Raw genomic sequence first — 19,971 nt, 5'->3', positions numbered from 1 at the left:
TCACTAGTTGATACCAGCTATTGTCATGTGTCAGCATCATTGGTGAGGCTGGTCTGTTCAGAGAAGGCTTCCTGGAGGAGGTGATAACTGAGCTGCAACTTAGAAGTTGGGGAAGGATTAAGTAGAGATGATATGGGAGGAAGTGAGCAAACAGGGACGAGGAGGTGAGGATGTAGGTGAGAGGTGAGTGAGGGGTTCAGACCTGTGAGAGGAGGGGTAGGAGGAAGATAGCAGGGTGGGCAACCTGGAGAGCCACTCTTGGACTCCAAATCCAGTGCTCTCCACGTTGCCATTTAGAGCCATTTCATAAGCCAGTCTTCTCTCTCTTCCCACCCTCCCTCATGCACACAGCTAACCTGGATTTTAGGATCCAACATACCAAACTGGAGGAGCCCTTAGAAATCCTCTAGGTCAACACTGTTTTGCAGAGGAGGAGACTGAGTCCAGGGAGGCGAGGCCAGACCTAGCATCCAGTCTCTCTGCTCCCGTGACTCGGTGCTGGTGGAGGACTTCCCTGGGGAAAAGCCGTGAATTGTCTAACTCTCACTGAAGGAACAGATATATTCACTGCATTAAATCTGAGGCTTCCCAGCCCTAACCATTGTGAAGCCTAAAGTCAGCCTTCACCTTCTGTCAAGTGCTGAATTTAGGGGCAGCCGTACGGCCGAGGAGCTGGGCCTCTTGGGAGGGTGATGCTGTGTTGGGGCCTCCCTCCCTGGCCGAGTCTGGACGCCCGGCCTTGGTCCCGAGCCGCAGGGAGATAAGGGCCTCCCTCAGCCTGGAACCCTATGCTGGTGGCTCTGGGAAGACGTCTGGGCTGGACTGAGCGTACTTTCCTTGCCGTACCACCATGGAGGGATGTGGGAAATGGAGGACCCCCCCCCAATTCGCTTGGGGGGCACTCAAGCCCCTCTGGAGTCTGGCACCAACCAACCTGCTGACCCTCACTCGCTATTTCAGCTGCACTGGGCAGTTCAGTCCCCATTCTCCTGTCACTGCCCCATCCTCCCGAATCCACGCCCTGTTCCTCCTCCTCTGTGCACTCGGCAGGCGCCTCTCTCCACCCACCTGCTAAACCGCCTTTCAGCGCTTAGCTCAGGGGGTGCCCTCCATGCAGGGGGGCTCCCAGGCACCCCAGACTCAGTCCCACAGCCATTTGTGGCTGTCAGGGCCAGAGGCTGTCCAGGCCGTGAAGCTCCCGAATGCAGGCCTGTGGTTATATCCGTGTCGGAGCCCCCAGCACCGGCTGCCGTGGCCTGGCCAGGGGTCTGCAGGTGCTGGCTGGACTGGGTCGCCCTGAGCACAGCTGAAGTGTCTGAGTTCCTGAGCCCTCTGGTCTGCCCTGGGAAGAGTTCAAAATCAATTTTTAAAAAATTGTTTCTAGAAGGATAAGGAGTAGTAATGAAGGCTTGAAGCCGTCACTGAGTGGTTCTCAGTGGAGAAATGCTGACCCTGGGGGCTAGGGGATATATAGATAAAGAAAGGATTTGCTGTCCCAGACAGGGGTCTTAACTGGCATTTAGTGCTGCGGGTGGAGTGGACAGGATGCCGCATGGCCCTCGATGAGTCGGCTACACGATGAATCATCTTCCCCAAAATGCCACACAGCGCCCCCATGAGACATTTTAAGAGATAGTTGGTCCACGTTGGTACCACAGGGGCAGCTCCCGGGGACATCGTTTTGGGAGAGCTCACAGGCTTAGAGTCCACTAGAGGCATTTAGGGTTAGCTTCCCAGAGTGAGAGTATCTGTAGATCTTCCATCCTCAGGTCCGAGACCCGATTCTACACCCAGTCCCGCTGGGCAGTCCGGTCCAGTGGGAGCCCTTCCACCGCACGCGAGGACCGACGTGTGGTGGCTCACGGCCTGGCGTGAGGGGCGGAGGGACAGGAAAACAGCAGCTGCCTCGGGCTGCAGGGAGGGCTGGAGGAGCACACTGGTTTGAGAACTCTCTGCAAACAAAGTGCTTTATGCTTTTAACTTTCTATTCACTTTCAGTGAGTCTAAAGAAGAGGTAGAACTAATTTTTGAATTACTTTCAAGAGACTCTAAAGCAATAATTCTCAAACTGCAACATGCTTAAGGCCACCAGGGTGGCTTGTGAAGATGGCGTTTGCTTCCCATCATTTCCAGAGATGAGGCTCTGGTCTGGGGGCGCCCAGGAGGGACAGGTGCCACATGCCCCTGCTGTCTCTGCACACTCCTCCTCGGGGAGCTCAGAGGACTTGCTCTGGTTGCTGCTTCTCTGCCCTGTAGAATCACCGGGGCCCCACCCACGTGCTTCTGAGTTTCCCGGGAAGTGGGGGGTGGGGCTGCCTCCAGACAGATGCGTTTTAAGTCTCCCAAGTAGGTTTAACCTGCCCCCAGGGTTGCAGCGTGGAGCTCTAAACATAGGGGACATTTTGTGTCAGATTGGTCAAGAAACCAGCTCTTGATTTTTTGAGTCATTCACGATATCGCTTGAGTCACGAGCCTGCTGTTACCTTGAGTGGGCAGGGATGACTCACGGCGGCAGTGGGTGTCAGCCTCTGTGCTTGAATTTCTGAGTCTGAAATGAGCTTTCCTAGGTGGGGAGGGGAGCAGGTGGATCTGTACTGCCCCCAAGTGGTGACATTGTGGCAGTGGCTTGCGTGCCGCTGCTGCTTGTCTGCAGAAACACACGTCTCCTTTCCAGCTCTGTGGAAGAGTTTTGGAATGTGTAGGTAACAGATGATGGTGATGATGATGTAGGTAATGGCAGCCGCCGTTTAATGGGCCCAAACTCTCTGCGAGGAGCTGCGCGAAGTGCTCTGCGTGTGTTCTCTTTAGTCCTGATTGAACCGCCTTTCACAGGAGATTTTATCCCATTTTAAAAATGAAAGAATTTGGGCTCAGAGACAAACTTGGGCTTAGACACATGCACAACTAACTGCGGAATGAAACATTTGCAGAAGTTGACAGGGTGTTTCCTTATGCTTCAGTACCGCACTGGATGCTTGAAACCTATTGTCAAAGTGTGATTTAAAAGGAAAAATGCCGGATAAGTGTTCTTCAAACCAGGGGAAAGTTTTATTGATGCTGTGTCCCAGTGATAGCCTAACCCATACTCTGAATGTTGTCCAGGTATCCTGTCAAACTCCGGGCCCCCCAAAAAACGCCACAAAGGGTGGTCTCCAGAATCCCCATCAGCTACGGATGGTGGCTACCCCCCGAGTGGTGGGAACAGAGCTAAGAATGGTAAGTGACCGCAGCCTTGCCCCAGATCCCAGACTTGGGCACTGGCAGTGCTGCTGCCGGTGTGTGTACATGTGTGTGTGTGTGCGCGCGCGCGCGCGTGTGTGCGTGTCAGTGAGGGTGTTCTAGGAGGCAGACTTTGATACAACAAAAGGATCTCTTATGTGCTAGGGTTGCTTTACAAGGCCTAAGATCCCTGTGTAATAATGAATCCCCTGATCCTAGAGAAACTTAAAAAGGGCTTGTCTGTCACTTGGCAGAGAAATGGACGAGGAGGAGACTGAGTCATGGGTCGGGAGGGTTGGACCAAATGAACTTAAAGGTGCCTTTGACCTTGGGAATCTGTGATTCCAAGACTTTGGTGCTCCCGTGAGCAGGGATGTGGGTCAGGTTGGTAGCAGATTTGTTGGCCAGCCTGACGTCAGTTCTGCCAGAGATGGATGCCTGGTCTGATGTATTTTACTAACACTATTGGCATGTTCCTAGAAGGTGCAGGCGTGTCCTGTGTGCCCCAGGTTGGCGTGGTGGGACCAGCTTCAGTCGTGGCCTCTGGAGAACCAGTGTCCGTTCCTGAGAACTTGCTGAAGATATGCAAGGCCAAGCCGGTGATATTTAAAGGCAAGTGGAGCAGCGTGCTGGGTCGTGGGGGCAGGAAAGCCTAGAAGGAGACACACAAAACAGGCAAAACGGAGACCTCATCCCGGTCTGACTCCAGGTCTGACTCTCTCCTCTGAGACAAACCTCAAACTCTTTCTGGGGCAATGAAGGAACCAAGCAGAACCAGTCACTGGTTTAGGCTGGTCAGATGCCAAGAATTGTAGATCTTGCTGTAGTTTTCCACAGTGAGTCCAAGTGAAACGATTCCCTTCTGTGAAGCCCATTTGCTTGTCCACGCATTCCTTCGTCCACTCGCTCAGCTTCACCTGGCTCCACCCAGCTCCTGCCACGGTAACAGGCCAGTGCTGAGCACCGAGGATCAGGCCAAATCAATCCCTTGCCTCAGGGAGCCCGGTCTGGTGGGTTGTCCTGGTGTCACCCTAAGCCACTAGTATTTTTGCACTGTGACATCTGACTTTGGTTGGGCAAGGATAGCCATGGTCACCACTGTAAATGCATAAAACAAGACCAGATTTGATCCACTTTGTGCAGTGGGCTGGTGGGTCCACTGAGGAGACTTTTGGTAAAGAAATCTCTTTCCAATGAAGCCAGAGACCTTGAAATGGGAGACCGAGTGAGGACTTGATTGACGACTGTGCTCAGCGGTGTGGTGTGCTGGCATGTAGTAACGCACATGCGTGTATGTACACACGTAGCCACAGCACACACATGTACACACACATGCACACTTTCAGGCCCTTCTCAAATAAGTTAATATTGATTAGGTCTCATGCTTGTGGGTAGAGGGAGAGTGGTAGGAAAGTGGGAGAGGCATCCTACTGTTCATTAAGAAATAAGAAAAGACACTTCTTTCTTTTTTCTCAAAAACAACAAATGGGCAGGGTATTCAGGGAATAGGGTGCAAATCTGGGTTTTGACCTTGGCATGGGGCAGGGCCAATGATTAGGTTGGTTCCATTGGGCCCTACTGGCTAACTAAAATGAAGGCCAACCTCCAATCTTGTTGCCTGTGGCCTTTGTCCAGTGTGTGCCTGCGGTAGACCCCGAGAACACAGTGCTGGGTGTCAGAGCTAGGACGGCGGCAGGGCTTGGAGGTGCGGCAGGGCTTCCCCCGCACCTGCTCTGAGCCAGGAGCCTCAGAGAAGGAGCCCCGCAGGCCTGCGCCTCGCACGAATGATCGCAGAGTGTAGACTGTCCCCTTCGTTCTCAGGCGCACTGTCTCCCACTTCCTCTGGTTAAGCCGCACCCGTCTCTGCAAAGTGCTTGTTTCCCTCCCTCCTGTCCCCAGACCGTTCGCCCAAGCCCCACCGATGCTTCGAGACCAGACCCAGTGCCGCGTCCGTGAAGCCGTTTAGTCCCCTTTCATCCGGCTCCCATCGCAGCTTCTCTGTGCCTCTTTGATGACAAATCACGTCCTTTTTGTCTAGTAACTCTTTCCACTGCCTCTTCCAAACCGTAGTGTTTACATGGTCCCTGGTCCAGCAGGACCTGCACCACCGGGGGCTTATTAGAGGAGTGAATTCACAGGCCCGTCCCCGGGTCAGGCCCCAGGTCTGAATCAGGCTCTGGGGTGGGGCCAGCAAGTGTTTTAGCCGGTCTGTCAAGGGGTCCTCTCGCACATTCAAGCCGAGATGCAGTTTCCTTGGGGACGTGACCGTGTCTCAGGTCCCATGTTGACCCCGGAGTGTAGTGTGCTGCCTGCACCATAGCAAGTGGCAGAGTTTGGAAAATGTGTCTCTGGTGACTAAATGGGGTACCTTCTGGGTACAAGACATACCACATACCGCCGTCTTTGGTATCTCAGCAGCCCTGTGAGGCTTTGACATCTTCACCCCATGTTATAAATGCAGAGAATGAGGCTGAGAGAAGTTAAGCTTCTTGCTTAGGGCCACGTGGCTAAAGAAGGGTTTGAAGAGCTTTGAACCTGGCCTGGGCAATTCTGCCTCGGAGACTTGGCATCAGAATTCATCTCACGTTTGCTGAAGCATTTGTCGAGGCCTGTCAGTTTTCCAAGTCTGTGCAGCGATTTCTTTTCCGCTTGCCAGAGAGCCCCGGGAGGAGGCGGGGCTGGCGCACTGCACCCGCAAGGAAGCGGAAGGTGGCATGGCATGCACACGGGGTGTTCCACCGCCAGTGCCGAAGCAGTGACACAGGCCGGGGCTGCTTGGCGGAGGGCAGTTGCTTCTCCCTGGGCTTTAGCTAGCGCACCTGTAAAATAAGGGACTGGGCTAAATGAGCAGACATGCTACAGCCCCTGTCAGTTATACAAGCTTACACCTCTGTCTCTCTGGGGCCCAGGAGGGTGGAGCAGGCGTGCTAGGTTAGCAAGGGCTGGAAGGCCGAGACTTCTGGGAAAGGGGCACTTGAGTGGCCCCAGGTGCAGCTCACCTGTCTCCTTTAGCTCCTCAGCCCAGATATCCCACACGTGAGGCCATAGGCTATGCACGAGGCCAGCTGCCAATGAGCTGCTGTTTCTTCCGCAGGCCACGGGAACTTCCCTTACCTCTGTGGGAACCTGAACGACGTTGTGGTCAGCCCCCTGCTGTACACGTGCTACCAGAATTCCCAGTCCATCTCCAGAGCCTACGAACAGTACGGCGCCTCTGCCATTCAGCCCATCTCGGAGGAGATGCAGCTCCTGCTGACCGTCTACTATCTCGTCCAGCTGGGTGCGTCTCCCGCCCACGCCCTGGGGCCGCCGGTGGGGTAATGACCAGAGGAGGGAAACGCCACAGCCTTGAGCATAGACCTCCCTTGGGGCCGTTGGGAGGCCGACTTGGGCTGTCGGAAATGAAATGCAGGGGATGTGCTTGTGGCCCCGCTGGGAGGACGTCATGAGGTCCCTGCGGTGGTCAGCACATGGAGGGATTGAAGGTAGGTTGAAACTGATGGAGACAGTTCCAAAACCATTTACTTGCCATTCTGGGCGAGGGATATGGTAGGGAATAAAACAAAGTCTCTGTCCTCAAGGAGAGTCTATCCTAGTGGGAGAGAGAGGCAATAAATAGACGGAAAGAAGGCAGGTAAAGGTGGGGCACAGTGTCTGTGTGTGTCTGTGTGGGGTCAATTTAGTGTCATCACGAAAGGCTTCTGTGAGTAGAGACTTGAGCCATGAGAAGGAGCCAGCCTTGTGAAGATCTGAGAGATGAGGACAGGTGAGGGCCTGGGGGGGCGGGGTGCAGGGAGGACAGGTGAGGGCCCTGTGGGGGAGGGAAGATTGGTGAGGGCCCTGGGCAGGGCAGGGAGGACAGGTGAGAGCCTTCGGGGAGGCAGGAGGACAGGTGAGGGCCCAGAGGTGGGAAGGGGCATGAAGTGTCCAGGTTGGCGGGGAGGCCAGTGTGGCTGCAGCAGGGTGAGGGTGAGAGGTGTGGTCAGAGAGGAGACAGGGCCTCAGGCTGCAGTCAAGAGTGTGATCGTATTTTAGACACATTGAGAAGCCACTGGAATAGTCTTAGGCAGGAGGTGGATATGATCTGACTTTCATCTTAAAAAGGCCACCTTGGCTGCTGTGTGGGGCTGGATGGTGCGGGGGCAGTGGCCGAAGCAGGGCTGCTGCTGTCGCCCAGTGAGGTGGGCAGTGACTTGGGCCACTTTAGGTGGCAGGAGTGGGACACAGAGTATATCCTGAACGTAGGGAAGGTTGGAAATCCATTTGAGGGAGGTGAGGGGAAGATGAGGCCGGGGTTTCATGCTGAGCAACCAGGTGCATGGTGGAAGCGAGCCCAAGTTCTGCCTTGTAAATTTCAAGTTCAGGATGCCCTTGAGACAACCAAGTGGTCTGTGTCATTTGGACGGGCAGGTCATGTGCCCTGGGAGAGGTTAAGGCTGTAGGTGTAAATCTGAGAAACACGGGCTTAGACATGATGTATATTAAAGCCATGAGACCAGCTGAGATTCCCCCGTGGGTGGCTACAGGTAGAGGAAAGTGCCAAGGTTCCAACGTTCGGAGATCTGGAAGGCAAGACTGAGCTGGAACAGGGAGGAAGGAAAGGGCAGTCAGGAATCTGGGAAACACACCGTTGCCTCTTTCTCACGGTCCACGCCACTCTGTCACTAAGCGCAGCTTCGTCCTGGATCCACCTCGCCCTCATCCGCTGCTGCCCCCTCGCCCAGGCACCGCTCTTGCCTGTTCTCCACACCTGTCAAAACTGGGCTCTGATCACATCTCTTCCCTGTGCAGAGCCCCTCAGTGGCTTTTTTCCCCATCCACACTCACTCTCCTCCTGTTCCAGGCCCAGTGACCGCCTGCTGCCTGCTCCCATCTGCTCACTCCGTTCCTGCCTGCTGTCCTCCAGCAATCTTGGTCCCATGGGGGTGTCTTGTGCTTGCTGTCCCTTCCCTGTGTCATGCTCCTGCCCAAGACATTTGCACACCTTGCTCCTATATGTCATCCATGTCTCTTCCTCTCGGAAGCCCTATGTCATTGTATCTAAGACAGCTCCCTGCCCCCAGGCCCCTGAGGCTGTCTGTCCTATTCCCTTTTGTCTTTTCCCTTAGGGTAACCACCACTCCCAGAAATTATAGTCTGTGAACATTTATTTGCTTTAAGTAACAATAGGATATAAGCTCCGTGAGGCCGGCCGGTCAGCTAGTTCCTTTCCATACGTACCTCTAACAGCATCTGCAGCTCAAGCTCACACCCAGCAGGTGGAGGTTGAGGGGATGGAGGGATGTTGATACGGAAGCCAGTGAACAAAAGTGTTTCCAGGAAAGGAACGAGTCACTTGTGTCAGAGTGACTGCGAGTTGAGTGGAGGGAAGGCTGACTGTGGACCACTGGGTGTGGCCCTCTGGGAGCAGCTGGCAGCCTTGAGGAGTGATGGACGAGTAGGTTGAGGACAGATGCCACACGGGAGTGGGTTAGAGACAATGGGGTGGGGAACCAAGCACGGCGAGTGTAGACAGCTCCCTTCAGGAGCTCTGCTGGGTGGTGGTGGCTCTGGGATTCTGGAAGGAGATGTGGGCGGGAGGGAAAGTTTCTAAAGATGAGAGAGAACAACTAATCCAATCGAATTCTAATCTGATGAGCTAGTTCAAATAGCGAATTCTGATCAAATCAACCCGATCAAAGATGGAGACATAAACGAACCAGACTCTGGCACAGCCCACTGGGCAGGCGGCAGGAGCCCCATTTTTGCAGGTCAGGAAGCTGCGTGGTGAGAGCGCTCACGGCCGCACGGCGGGTGCTGAGTAGAGCTGGGCCCGAACTCGCCTTCGCCCCTCCAGCTCATCAAATAGAAAACTTGGACGTGTAAACCAGACAGTTCACCAAAGAGGAAATACTCATAGGAAACAAAGTATTCAGTCTCGCTTATCATCAAAGTGATTCAAATTAATAAACAAGTATTTTTCTCGATAACAGCCCAAATGATGTTATCCATTGGTGCTAGGTGCAGTAAAACCAGTACCATTGCACACTGTTAATGAGGTTAACTGACACGTTTTGGCCACTCGGGAGCAAGCTGATGAGATGTATTAGCTGGCTCTGTAAACCCACTTTTGAGGATTTAGGCAAAGGAAGTAATTTTCTATACATAAAGATGTGTATTTATATAGGTGTATTTGTATAGGTGAATATTTGGAAGAAATTAGAGGATCCACGATAAATGGAGACCTTGCTAAGTAAATGATGGTGCCTCCATATGACAGGGTGTTACGAACACACTGACAGTGCTATTTATGAAGACTAGAAAACGCAGGGAAACATGGTTATAGGTAATGGTTAAGGAAAGAAGGCGAGACTGAAGTTGTATGCCCACAGTCGTTACAGCGGTTTAAAACCTGCATACACACAGACACACACACACACACACACACACACCTGTTTTTAAAGACTGAGAAATACACAAAAATAATGTAGGTCTATTAGGATGCTGAGATTATAGAGTTTATGTCCTCCCTATGTTCTCCAGCTGTCTGTGACACCATTTAATAATAGCAATGATTCAGATTGCATTACTTTTAAGTTAGCCGGGCACGTGTCCCCAGATGCCACGGCATCTGTGTCAGGCTGCCTCTGCCCACGCTGTGTTGCAGCGGCGGACCAGGTGCCGCTGATGGAGGACCTGGAGCAGATCTTCCTGCGCTCCTGGCGCGAGTCGCACCTGACCGAGATCCGGCAGTACCAGCAGGCAGCCCAGCCTTTCCCAGCCACGCCCAGCACCGCGGCGCCCGTGACCTCGGCGCAGCTGCCCTGGCTGGCCAGCCTGGCTGCCAGCTCCTGCAACGACAGCGTGCACGTCATCGAGTGCGCCTACTCCCTGGCCGAGGGTCTCTCCGAGATGTTCCGGCTGCTCATCGAGGGCAAGCTGGCCAAGACCAACTACGTGGTCATCATCTGCGCCTGCCGTAACGCCGCCATTGACTCGTGCATCGCCGTCACGGGTGAGCGCTGCCACCTCTCGGCTGGTGGAAGACCAGCCATGGCCACGTCCCCGTCACTCTCCCTCTTTGCCTCGGGTGCCCCTGCCTTGCAGTAGTGGGTAGGCCCTGCAGTTCGGGCTCAGTAGCTGGCTTCAGAAGGTGGTCTTGGTGCCTGAATAATGTGCTTAGTTCCCATCTCCTTCCTGCCTGAGCTGCGAGGTTAGCAGTTCCCATTTCTTCCCTTCAGACACTGGGGTCAGCCTTGGAATCTGCAAAGACCTGGTTGCAAATCTGGCTCCACCGTGCACCTGGCGCCGTGGTTGGTCACTCACGCCAAGACTGTGGCCCTCGGTTTCTTCCACATCTAAGGGAGATAAAAACCATGACTTTGTTGTGTTGTGTGGGTTCGTGAGCCAGTTTACTAACTAACTATAAACACACTCATTGACGCCCTATGTGTACAGCCACTGTCCTGGAGGCGGGGGCTGCAGAGTAAACACGGCAGGCTCTGCTTTGCTGGACTGTTCTTTTAGGCGGGGGAGCAGGCACCAAACATGGAGCTTGTCTGGCCCGCGCAGACTTCCCCAGGTGGCGTGTGTTTCCCACCTGAAATTTTCATGTCTCCATAAGAAGTGCACATTGTTACATGCAGTGGCTCAGTTGCCCTTTGCCTTTCTTTGATCCTAAATTCACTGTTTTTTATGAATTCTTTACCTTAATTCTAGTACATTCAGTAATAAACCCGTAGCCTCTGCTGTGTGTCAGGCGTCACTGTCTTGTGTCACCTTACAACAGGCCTGGGAGGTAGGCGCTGCCGTTAGCCACGTATTCCGGGCGAGGGTCTAGAAGGGTTAGGTGACCAGTCCAGGCTCACGTGACTAGTCCAGGCTCACATGACTAGTGGGGGAGACACGTCCTCAGCCAACGCGCTGGATTCTCTGTAAGTGATCTTGGCCTTTTGGATCCTCATCTCACCCTGCTCACCTGGGACAGGAGGTTGTACACCATTGGTTGATTTAGCAAACTCGAAAACCTGCTCTTGGCCAGGTGTGTGCTGGGTTTGCCGGGTAGAGAGAGAAAGGTGTGGATCTTGTCATCAAAGAGTTCATGCTCATTCTAAAAAGAGAGGTCCCAGTGAAGATTATTGTTGTTTTGCAGGAAAATACCAAGCCCGGATTCTTTCTGAGAGCCTTCTCACCCCGGCAGAGTACCAGAAAGAAGTCAATTATGAGCTGGTTACGGGGAAAGTGGACTCACTGGGGGCCTTTTTTAGCAGCCTCTGCCCAGGTAGGCTTGTGCTGAGACAGGTGCAGACGCATGAGTGGCTGAGACAGCTCAGTGCGGTGGGAGACTGGTCTCTGCCCGTCCCGCCTTCGGCTGATCTTGATGTGCGGGGCCCTCCCTGTCTCCTGTGCACTAGCATTTATGTCCCTGTCCTCCTTGCACGTCAGCCGTGGCTTCTGTCTGGCTGTCTCTTCCTGCTCTGGCTGGAGAGTTCTCCTGGTGGGGGAGACCTTGGGGGTTCTGTCCCTTTAGGGTAGACAAGGCCCTTGTGCCTGTCCCTCTCTACCTTTCCTTGTTATCACCGCTCCCTCCCTCACCCTCTGAGTTGCTCGAAGCCCCTGTGGGGAGCTCCTCTTGTGCTCAGTGCAGTGAGGACCCTTCCCCCTTCTTTGCCCGGCGACTCACCTCTCAAGACTCCTCTCTTGTTCCCTGGAAAGTGGGCTGGACCCTTGCTTCCCTGATGGGCTTGGAACCTTCCTCTCTGTCCTCTAATATCATTCTTCCTTCTGCCCGAGGACTGGCCGTGTCTGGTGGGACTCACTCTGTTAATGTGTCCCATCCTCATGGACAGGAAAGGCCATGTCACCCGTATTTCCATTACTCTGGGCCTCAGGACCGTACCCGACATGTGTTCTGTAGATGTTTGCTGAATTTCACTGAGATAGAAAACCCATTTCTGGTTATTTTCTATGTTTTGGGCAGAGGGTGACATTGACATTTTGCTGGAAAAATTTCATCAGGAAAATCAAGGCCATATTCCTTCCTCACTCACTGCCTCTGTCACTAAAGCAGCGTCCCTGGATGTCAGCGGGGCACCGGTGTGCACAAGTGAGTGATAAGAGGAGCTGCCCAGGGTGCTGGGTGTGCTGGGGTGGGGTCAGGGGCACAGGTGTGCCCAGGGAGTGATGAGTAGGAGGGGAAAGGTGTGCTGGGGGGCAGAGGCACAGGTGTGCTCAGTGAGTGGGGGTGGGGGCACAGGTGTGCTGAGGGAGTGGGGGCGGGGGCACAGGTGTGCTCAGGGAGTGGGGGCGGGGGCACAGGTGTGCTCAGGGAGTGGGGGTGGAGGCACAGGTGTGCTTAGGGAGTGGGGGTGGGGACACAGGTGTGCTCAGGGAGTGGGGGCGGGGGCACAGGTGTGCTGAGGGAGTGGGGGCGGGGGCACAGGTGTGCTGAGGGAGTGGGGGCGGGGGCACAGGTGTGCTCAGGGAGTGATGAGTAGGAGGGGAAAGGTGTGCTGGGGGGGCAGAGGCACAGGTATGCTCAGTGAGTGGGGGTGGGGGCACAGGTATGCTCAGGGAGTGGGGGCGGGGGCACAGGTGTGCTGAGGGAGTGGGGGCGGGGGCACAGGTGTGCTGAGGGAGTGGGGGCAGGGCACAGGTGTGCTCAGTGAGTGGGGGCGGGGGCACAGGTGTGCTTAGGGAGTGGGGGCGGGGGCACAGGTGTGCTGAGGGAGTGGGGGCAGGGCACAGGTGTGCTCAGTGAGTGGGGGTGGGGGCACAGGTGTGCTTAGGGAGTGGGGGTGGGGGCACAGGTGTGCTCAGTGAGTGGGGGCGGGGGCACAGGTGTGCTTAGGGAGTGGGGGCGGGGGCACAGGTGTGCTCAGGGAGTGGGGGCGGGGGCATAGGTGTGCCCAGGGACTGATGAGTGGGAGGGGCGCATGCACCTGGGTCTGGCCACGTGAGGCAGCATCCAAGGTTCTGGGGTTCTGGATAACAGTGTCAGAGGCACATGCACGAGTTAGGGCATCTTCCTCGTATCAAAGTAGATCTGATACCTAATTTTATGTTTAGTCTTTGTTGACAACAATCTCATTTTATCCTGAAATGTGCATCTATACACTATTCCTGAGAGAGTACATTTCTCTAAGCTGATTTCCTGCCTACAAATGAATTGCTGAAATTCTTTATTCATAGCAAGTTCCTGAAGCCCTGTGATGGTTTCCTCTTTTCTGGAGAACTTGCAGTCCTTTTCCAAACTCCAGTCTCAGCATCACCTACCCTGGGATGGGCTCCTGGTCCCCCCAGGCAGATCAGGTCACCGTCTCCTCTGTGTTCCCCAAGAGAGTGATTTGTACCTTTATTGTCAAATGGAGAAAGTCGTGTAAAGTGACTACCCGGTGCCTGGCTGAGAGCAGACACTTGATAAATGAATTGTTTTCTTTTCCTTCACTGCTTTGCCCGTGGGTCCATCTCCTCCTGGGCTGGGGCTCGCTGTTTGATTCCCACGCCGGAGGCCAGGCGGTAGCTGTCTGCTGTGGCGCTCACTGGCACGCTGGGGTCTGGTTCCAGGTTACCATCTGGAGCCGCATGGCATTCGGCCGCTCCAGTTGGCTGTGGCCCAGAAGCTCCTCTCCCACGTGTGTTCCATTGCGGACTCCAGCACTCAAAATCTGGACTTGGGATCCTTCGAGAAGGTGGACTTTCTGATTTGCATTCCACCCTCAGAAGTGACCTACCAGCAGACTCTCTTCCATGTCTGGCATTCAGGTACGGGGCCTTTTGGGGACAAGCTGTGTGGCCTGCATGGAGAAGCTTCCATCTGCCTAAATTCACGTTTGGACATTAACACCATTCTTTGCTACAGAGTGGGTAGGACAAGTGTTATTGCTCCCATTTTATAGATTGTGAAACTGATGTCAGAGACAGTGACTTGCCCAAGATTTTAGAATCTGTTGACGGTAAAGCCAAGACTTAAACTTTTACTACGTCCCACCACTAACTACATGTTGTTATTTGGCTTCCGCTGAACGTGCTTTCCCTGTTCCTTCAAGGATGTCGTATGTAGACATGACATACACAGAGAGTCAAGGTCTTAACTGAAAGGACTCGCTCTGCAGTGGTGTAACGTAGGGCCCTGTGGCATTCAGACTGAGGGAGGGACTTTGTTGGTGGTGGGACCTTTCCATCCCCCCAGCCTCACCATGGCTGGGCCCAGCTGCTCCACACAGCCAGCTTTGTGGGTGCCCCTGGGTGGGCTGCTGTGCACACAGTGAAGCTGAGGCACAGCCTGCCTCTGCCCCAGCTCCTGTGTGGAGCAGTTGCGTGGCTGTCACATGCACGGGAGTCTCCTCCCTACTGGTCTCTGCTGTCTGCGTCCCTGAAGCCTCAGGCCCAGCTCTGCACCTGCTGTGCAGAAAACCCCCGTCTGAGCAGGTGGGAGCTGGGGAGCGTGTCTGTGGGGCTGCTGACCTATCTTCACGGTGTTGCAGGGGTTTTGCTGGAGCTCGGCCTGGACAAGGAACATATGACCAGGCAGAGGGTAGAGCAGCATGTTCTGAAGCTCGACACGGAGGCACAGACAAAATTTAAGGCCTTTCTGCAAAACTCCTTCCAGAATCCACACACGCTTTTTGTCCTAATCCACGACCATGCCCACTGGGACCTTGTGAGGTTAGAGTGACTTGGTATATGACGGGTTGATGTTTTCCTTCTTTGAAATGATACAGGTGAATGTTACTTGGGGCTGAGGGTACAAGTCTTGAAAAGCTGGATGGTGTTAGGGCTTGGTACTTATAAGCAGATGCCATGATGTTTTCTAGAATCTTAGCGCTGGAAATCATCTCAGGGATCATCTACTGCAGCCTCTGAAATTTACCACCATGGAGGCTCAGAGTCGCGTGGTGGGGTGGGGCTAGTTGTTGGTGGCAGGGACAGGCCTACAGCCCAGGGCTGGGAGTCATGCCCTGGAGCTCTTTCTCCGTAGCCCACTCAGTGACGGGGAGCCACTTGGTGCATGGTGAGGGGGAGTGTGGGGTCCTGACGGGAGCAGCTCAGCCCAGCCCCTCCCAGTACCGTGGTCCCTGGTGGCCACCGGCAGGGTTTCTAGTTCACCATGATCATCGCTGTGAGACCGGCCTTGGGGTTGTGTGTTCAGACGCTGCCACTGATGTAGGTGAGGAAGAAGGAGGCTCGTGGGCCTGATGCCGGAGAAAGCCTTTGGTTATCAGAGTACTCGCAGACACTTAGGGCTGGCCAGGCCTGAAGGATCACCCGGGTGAAGGGTGTACCACCTGGGGTCCTTGTATGGCCTTGGGGAAGTTTGACATTCTGAAATTACAGAAAGAGCTGTACTGTGAACATCCACTTTGGGGGTAGGTTTCTCAGAGGGGCTGCCTGCCACCCAAGAGGTTAAGCACTGATTTGTTTCTTCCCACCCCCCACATTTAAAGCAGAGAATGCTGAGGCCATTGTCTCGCAGAGAAAGGCTGAGCTGGGCCCGTCTTCTAGACGCCTTGTCTAAGCTGCTTTCCATTCCTTTCATGCTGCCTTTTAAATTTAGTATGGAAGTTGCCATTGTATATCCTCTTTGGCCATTTCAAGGTCAGAAGGACTTTAGGGAAGAGAATCTAAGGAGATAAATACACAGATTGGGCCAGAGGTGAAAATACAATTCACTTCACACTCCTGGGTACAAATCACTGTTCTGGAGGAGTGGATGGATTTGTACCTCGTAAGAAATCCTTTATAGATACTGTTCCCCCAGGTGAATTTTTCATAAGGAATGAGTATCAGGGGAGTCCCTCGCAGGTACCTGAAGTCTAGTCTTTTTTTTTTTTTCTTGTCCTAGTCATGGGTATAGTTGTTGGCAAAGTCAAGAATTATTTATTCAACTGCTTTATGCTTGTAAAATTATAAAACAATATTAGTAATTCCATTTATTGTTTCTTCTCTTTTCCTCCCTCAGTAGTGCTGTTCATAACCTCTATTCTCAAAGTGACCCGTCTGTGGGATGGGTGGACAGACTGCTCAACTGCAGGGAGGTGAAGGAGGCCCCCAACATTGTGACGCTGCACGTGACGTCCTTCCCGTACGCGCTGCAGACGCAGCACACCCTCATCAGCCCCTACAACGAGATCCACTGGCCTGCCTCCTACAGCAACGTGAGTGCCCTGGGCCGCTGGCCTTGGGGTGGCGCGGTGCTTGAGTTTGGAGAAATTGCATTTACTAAAAATCTTCTCCAGCGTGGTTGGGGATCAGTGGGTTCCAGCTCCTTGGATCTTTGATTCAACCCAGGGTTAGATTTAAACCCTTCTTTGTCATTTTGGAAACCTTCTTGCAACACACCAGTTGGCTTCCGCATCTCAGAATTCGCAAAGCAGTGCAGTTGGTTTGGCATTTTCTCTAGTGGCTGTGGCTCTTTGAGCAGCCTGAACGTTTGCTCTCGTGGCATCAGATACAGCTGTTGCAGATAGAGCCCTCGAGGGCTGTGGGGATTTGGCCTCCATATGGAGTGACTCTAAGTGTACCTAGAAGCCTTAGGAATGTTCCCGTTTTTCCTGTCTCTGCATCCTTGCGAGATTCAAAATGTCCTCCTTCAAACTGAACATACATCCTCAAAACCTGGTGAGTTTAGTTTTAGTTTATCACCTGGCATCATCTCATCGAAAGAAAACAGACTAAGACAATTCTGATAATTTGAGAATTCTGGGTGGTTGGATCCTAGCTAATTACACAAGGAATAAACATAAAATTCTTGATTTCTTTGGAGTGCCTCACAATCACCTGAGGAACTTTTAAAAATAACTGATGCTTGGCTTCAGTCCTGTAGCCTCAGAATGGGCGAGATGATAGCCTGTGTCTTTGTGGCACTTGCCGTGAGCCGGGGGCTCTGCTAGAAGTGCCTCGCGCCGGGAACTCGCACAGAGCCAAGTGCTAGGGTGAGGTCTGATTGACAAATGGGGAAAGTGAAATGGAGGCTTGGGCCACTTGCTGAAGGCCAGGCAGCCCGAGTGGTGCAGCCAGGATGTGACCCAGGCCGCTGGCTCCATGGCCCTGGCCCTTAGCCATTGTGCTATTCGGGGGTAGAGTTCACACCTTTGTATTTAACAACCTTCCCCTACTTTGAAATTTTATGTTGATGTGAGTAAAATTGGCTACATAAGTATGTTTTATTTCTATTGATTTTTAGCAGCAACTGAATGCAAGATAATGGATATAATTGATTTGCCTAGTCTTAAAACTAGCGTAAGGTTGTGGAAATAAGCAATTTTAACAAAGTTGTATGTTAAAATCAAAGATAAGGTTAATTTTCTTCTCGGCAAAGATGTTGGGAACAAATGAAATGGGAAATGCTTGACTGATGGGAATATATCATCCTTAAAGCATGGGATGCTCTCTGCTCTGGGTCTGCAGACAAAAGAAATTTATCAAATGCCATCCAAGGGACGGCGTAGTTGGCACAATTAGATCAAGATGCCCGTGCAGGTTGTCGCAGGCCTGGCACGCGAACCTCCGACCATCCTGTGAATGCAACGTTTGAGTGACTGACACTCTTCTGTTTTAGGGAATGGACTTGTATCATGAAAACAAGAAGTACTTCGGGCTGTCAGAGTTTATCGAATCCACCCTTTCAGGACACAGCCTTCCCTTGCTCAGATGCGACAGCTCCTTTGAGGCCATGGTCACTGCATTAGGAAAAAGGTACGTGTCTCTCTTCGAAGGTACTGGAAGTGCTCAGTAGCTTAATGTGCAAGTTGAGGTGTGTTTAGCCAACCCAGGAATTCCCAGAGGGGCGTTCACCTCCCTTCCTTCCTCTGTGACTCAGTCTCTCCGTTAAAGTGACCCTGGTTTATTTCTTCTGTGTTTGAGTCTCTTTGGGTCAGTGATATTTTTGTCATGTAGTTGCTCCAGAAAATTTTAGAGATGAGAATGGGTAGAAATCTGCTGGCATGTGGGGTTGTGTTTGAGCATCCATGGAAGGTAGGAAAATAGGAGGTAAGACACCAAAGGTTTAAAGGAAACGAGTGATGGTAACAGTTGGCCTCATTTTTATTTCTGATGCACGTCATCCATTCAGTGCTTATTTTGTGCCGTTCACCATTCTGTGAATCTTACTTCATTGTCTTGGTCCTCACTCCCTCTCTGACCAGTTGCTACTATTATCCCCGTTTTACGGATAGAGAAACTGAGGCTCAGAGAGGCTCTGTAACTTTCTCAGGGCATCTGTCTAGTGAGTGACAGAACTGGGTGAGAACCCTGGATCATTCTGACTGCACAGCTAGCCCTTTTAACAATTGACCTCGTTACAGATGAGGAAACTGAGGCTCAGAGAGGCTAAGTCATCGCCACCATCTACATGGTCCATACGTGGTAAAGCCAGGCCAAGTTTCATAGACTGTCTAGCGCAAAGCAAAAAGTGCGGCTCTGCATCGACCGTTGGCACGAGCCCGTCCCTGCCCACCCCTCCTTGCACCTCGTTCTTCCCATTTGCAGACAAAAGGATTAAACTAGACATGTGTTTCTCAAGCTGTGTTCCAAGGTAACTGCTTTGGCTGGATACTAGTAGCTGTTAAGCCAAAAGGGGTTCCATAGTGAAATGTGTTTGAACATTTAAGAAAAGAATTCCTTTTCCATGAGCGTTCTCAAAGCTGTCAGTGTGCCCATGTGTGCTGTAAGTTTCCAGACGGCTAGAGATGTCCAGTAGCTCATGGGATTAGTGTTCCCCAGAAGTCCCTTTGAGAAACTAAGTCTCTTAGATACCTTTCAAATCCGTGATTCTGACAGAGATTAATCAGGCTGGTTTTCCAACTCATGGATTGGTAGCTGAGCTCTCATCAACTTGCTGAGTGAGGAAGCCCTCTGAGATTTTACATCGAGGCTCAGAGAACCAGCCTTTGCCCGTGCTCTGCCAGCTCCCTGGCTTCCCTTTGGGCAGCGAGCACAGAGGGTGCTTAGGGTGCTGTAGGCTCTGGGCTTGGTGCCCTACGGTTATTGCCTAAAACCATCCTCACAGCTGCACAGTGAAGTAGCACATACTATTATTCCCATTTTGCAGATGAAGAAACTTGAGACTTAGGTCACTTTACCCATGGTCACATGGGGGGTTTATAGCAAAGCTGGACCCAAACCCTGGTCACTTGGCTCCAAAACTGCATAACCACCAAGCCATATAAGGTCTCTGGCAAACTCGTGAAGGCCAGGCTCGACCACTGTGCTGCTACATCTTGGCCTTGGCAAATCATTTAGCCTGTCTAAACTTCCGTACCCTCACCTGCAGAACAAATTCGCTTTCCTAGTGGCAGCTTATGAGAGTTTCATGAGATAAAGTACACGTGCACCTCAGTAGGTTGCACGCTGAGAGCTCAGGCTCCAAAATCATCCCTCCTGGGTTTGAGTCCTGAGTCGACCACTAACCAGCTGTGAGACTTTCAGACAATTTCTCAGTTCCCTATGGGGACGATCATATCTACCGCACAGAGATGTTCTGAGGATGAAATGAATACCTGGCACACATCACAGGCTCCTGTTGGCCGCTGCCACCTCCACCGCCATCATCACAATTCCCTCTCTTCTCCCTTTCCCTTTATTAAACTAGAAGTATTGCGTAGAGATCAAATTCGTACATTCCACTGCGTGAGAAGGGAGTATCAAACCCTAGGTTGCTGAGATATGGAGAATCATAGGAACTTCTGGGAGTAATGTAGCCCAAACACCTCATTTTAGAATTGTGGGAACTGAAGCCCAGAGAGGGAGAGTGATTTGCCCAAGTTCACACAG

At 52.7% G+C, this 19,971-nt stretch overlaps 1 protein-coding gene across 1 annotated transcript in view; it reads left to right on the top strand.

Moving 5' to 3' along the window:
- GREB1 (growth regulating estrogen receptor binding 1) overlaps positions 1 to 19,971 on the top strand; it is a 64,525-nt gene that overhangs the window by 19,932 nt on the left and 24,622 nt on the right. The window contains exons 7-16 of the mRNA XM_069494748.1: positions 3,103 to 3,216; positions 3,700 to 3,831; positions 6,314 to 6,499; positions 9,866 to 10,213; positions 11,351 to 11,479; positions 12,179 to 12,304; positions 13,765 to 13,962; positions 14,685 to 14,865; positions 16,160 to 16,355; positions 17,759 to 17,895. Coding sequence (XP_069350849.1) covers positions 3,103 to 3,216; positions 3,700 to 3,831; positions 6,314 to 6,499; positions 9,866 to 10,213; positions 11,351 to 11,479; positions 12,179 to 12,304; positions 13,765 to 13,962; positions 14,685 to 14,865; positions 16,160 to 16,355; positions 17,759 to 17,895 — 1,747 coding nt within the window. The remainder of the gene's footprint in view (positions 1 to 3,102; positions 3,217 to 3,699; positions 3,832 to 6,313; positions 6,500 to 9,865; positions 10,214 to 11,350; positions 11,480 to 12,178; positions 12,305 to 13,764; positions 13,963 to 14,684; positions 14,866 to 16,159; positions 16,356 to 17,758; positions 17,896 to 19,971) is intronic.

Source organism: Eulemur rufifrons, chromosome 19 (genome assembly GCF_041146395.1).
Source record: "Eulemur rufifrons isolate Redbay chromosome 19, OSU_ERuf_1, whole genome shotgun sequence".
Classification (NCBI taxonomy): Eukaryota; Metazoa; Chordata; class Mammalia; order Primates; family Lemuridae; genus Eulemur; species Eulemur rufifrons.
Note: the sequence above shows the minus strand (reverse complement) of the source record. Positions and strands in the feature narration are given on the sequence as shown.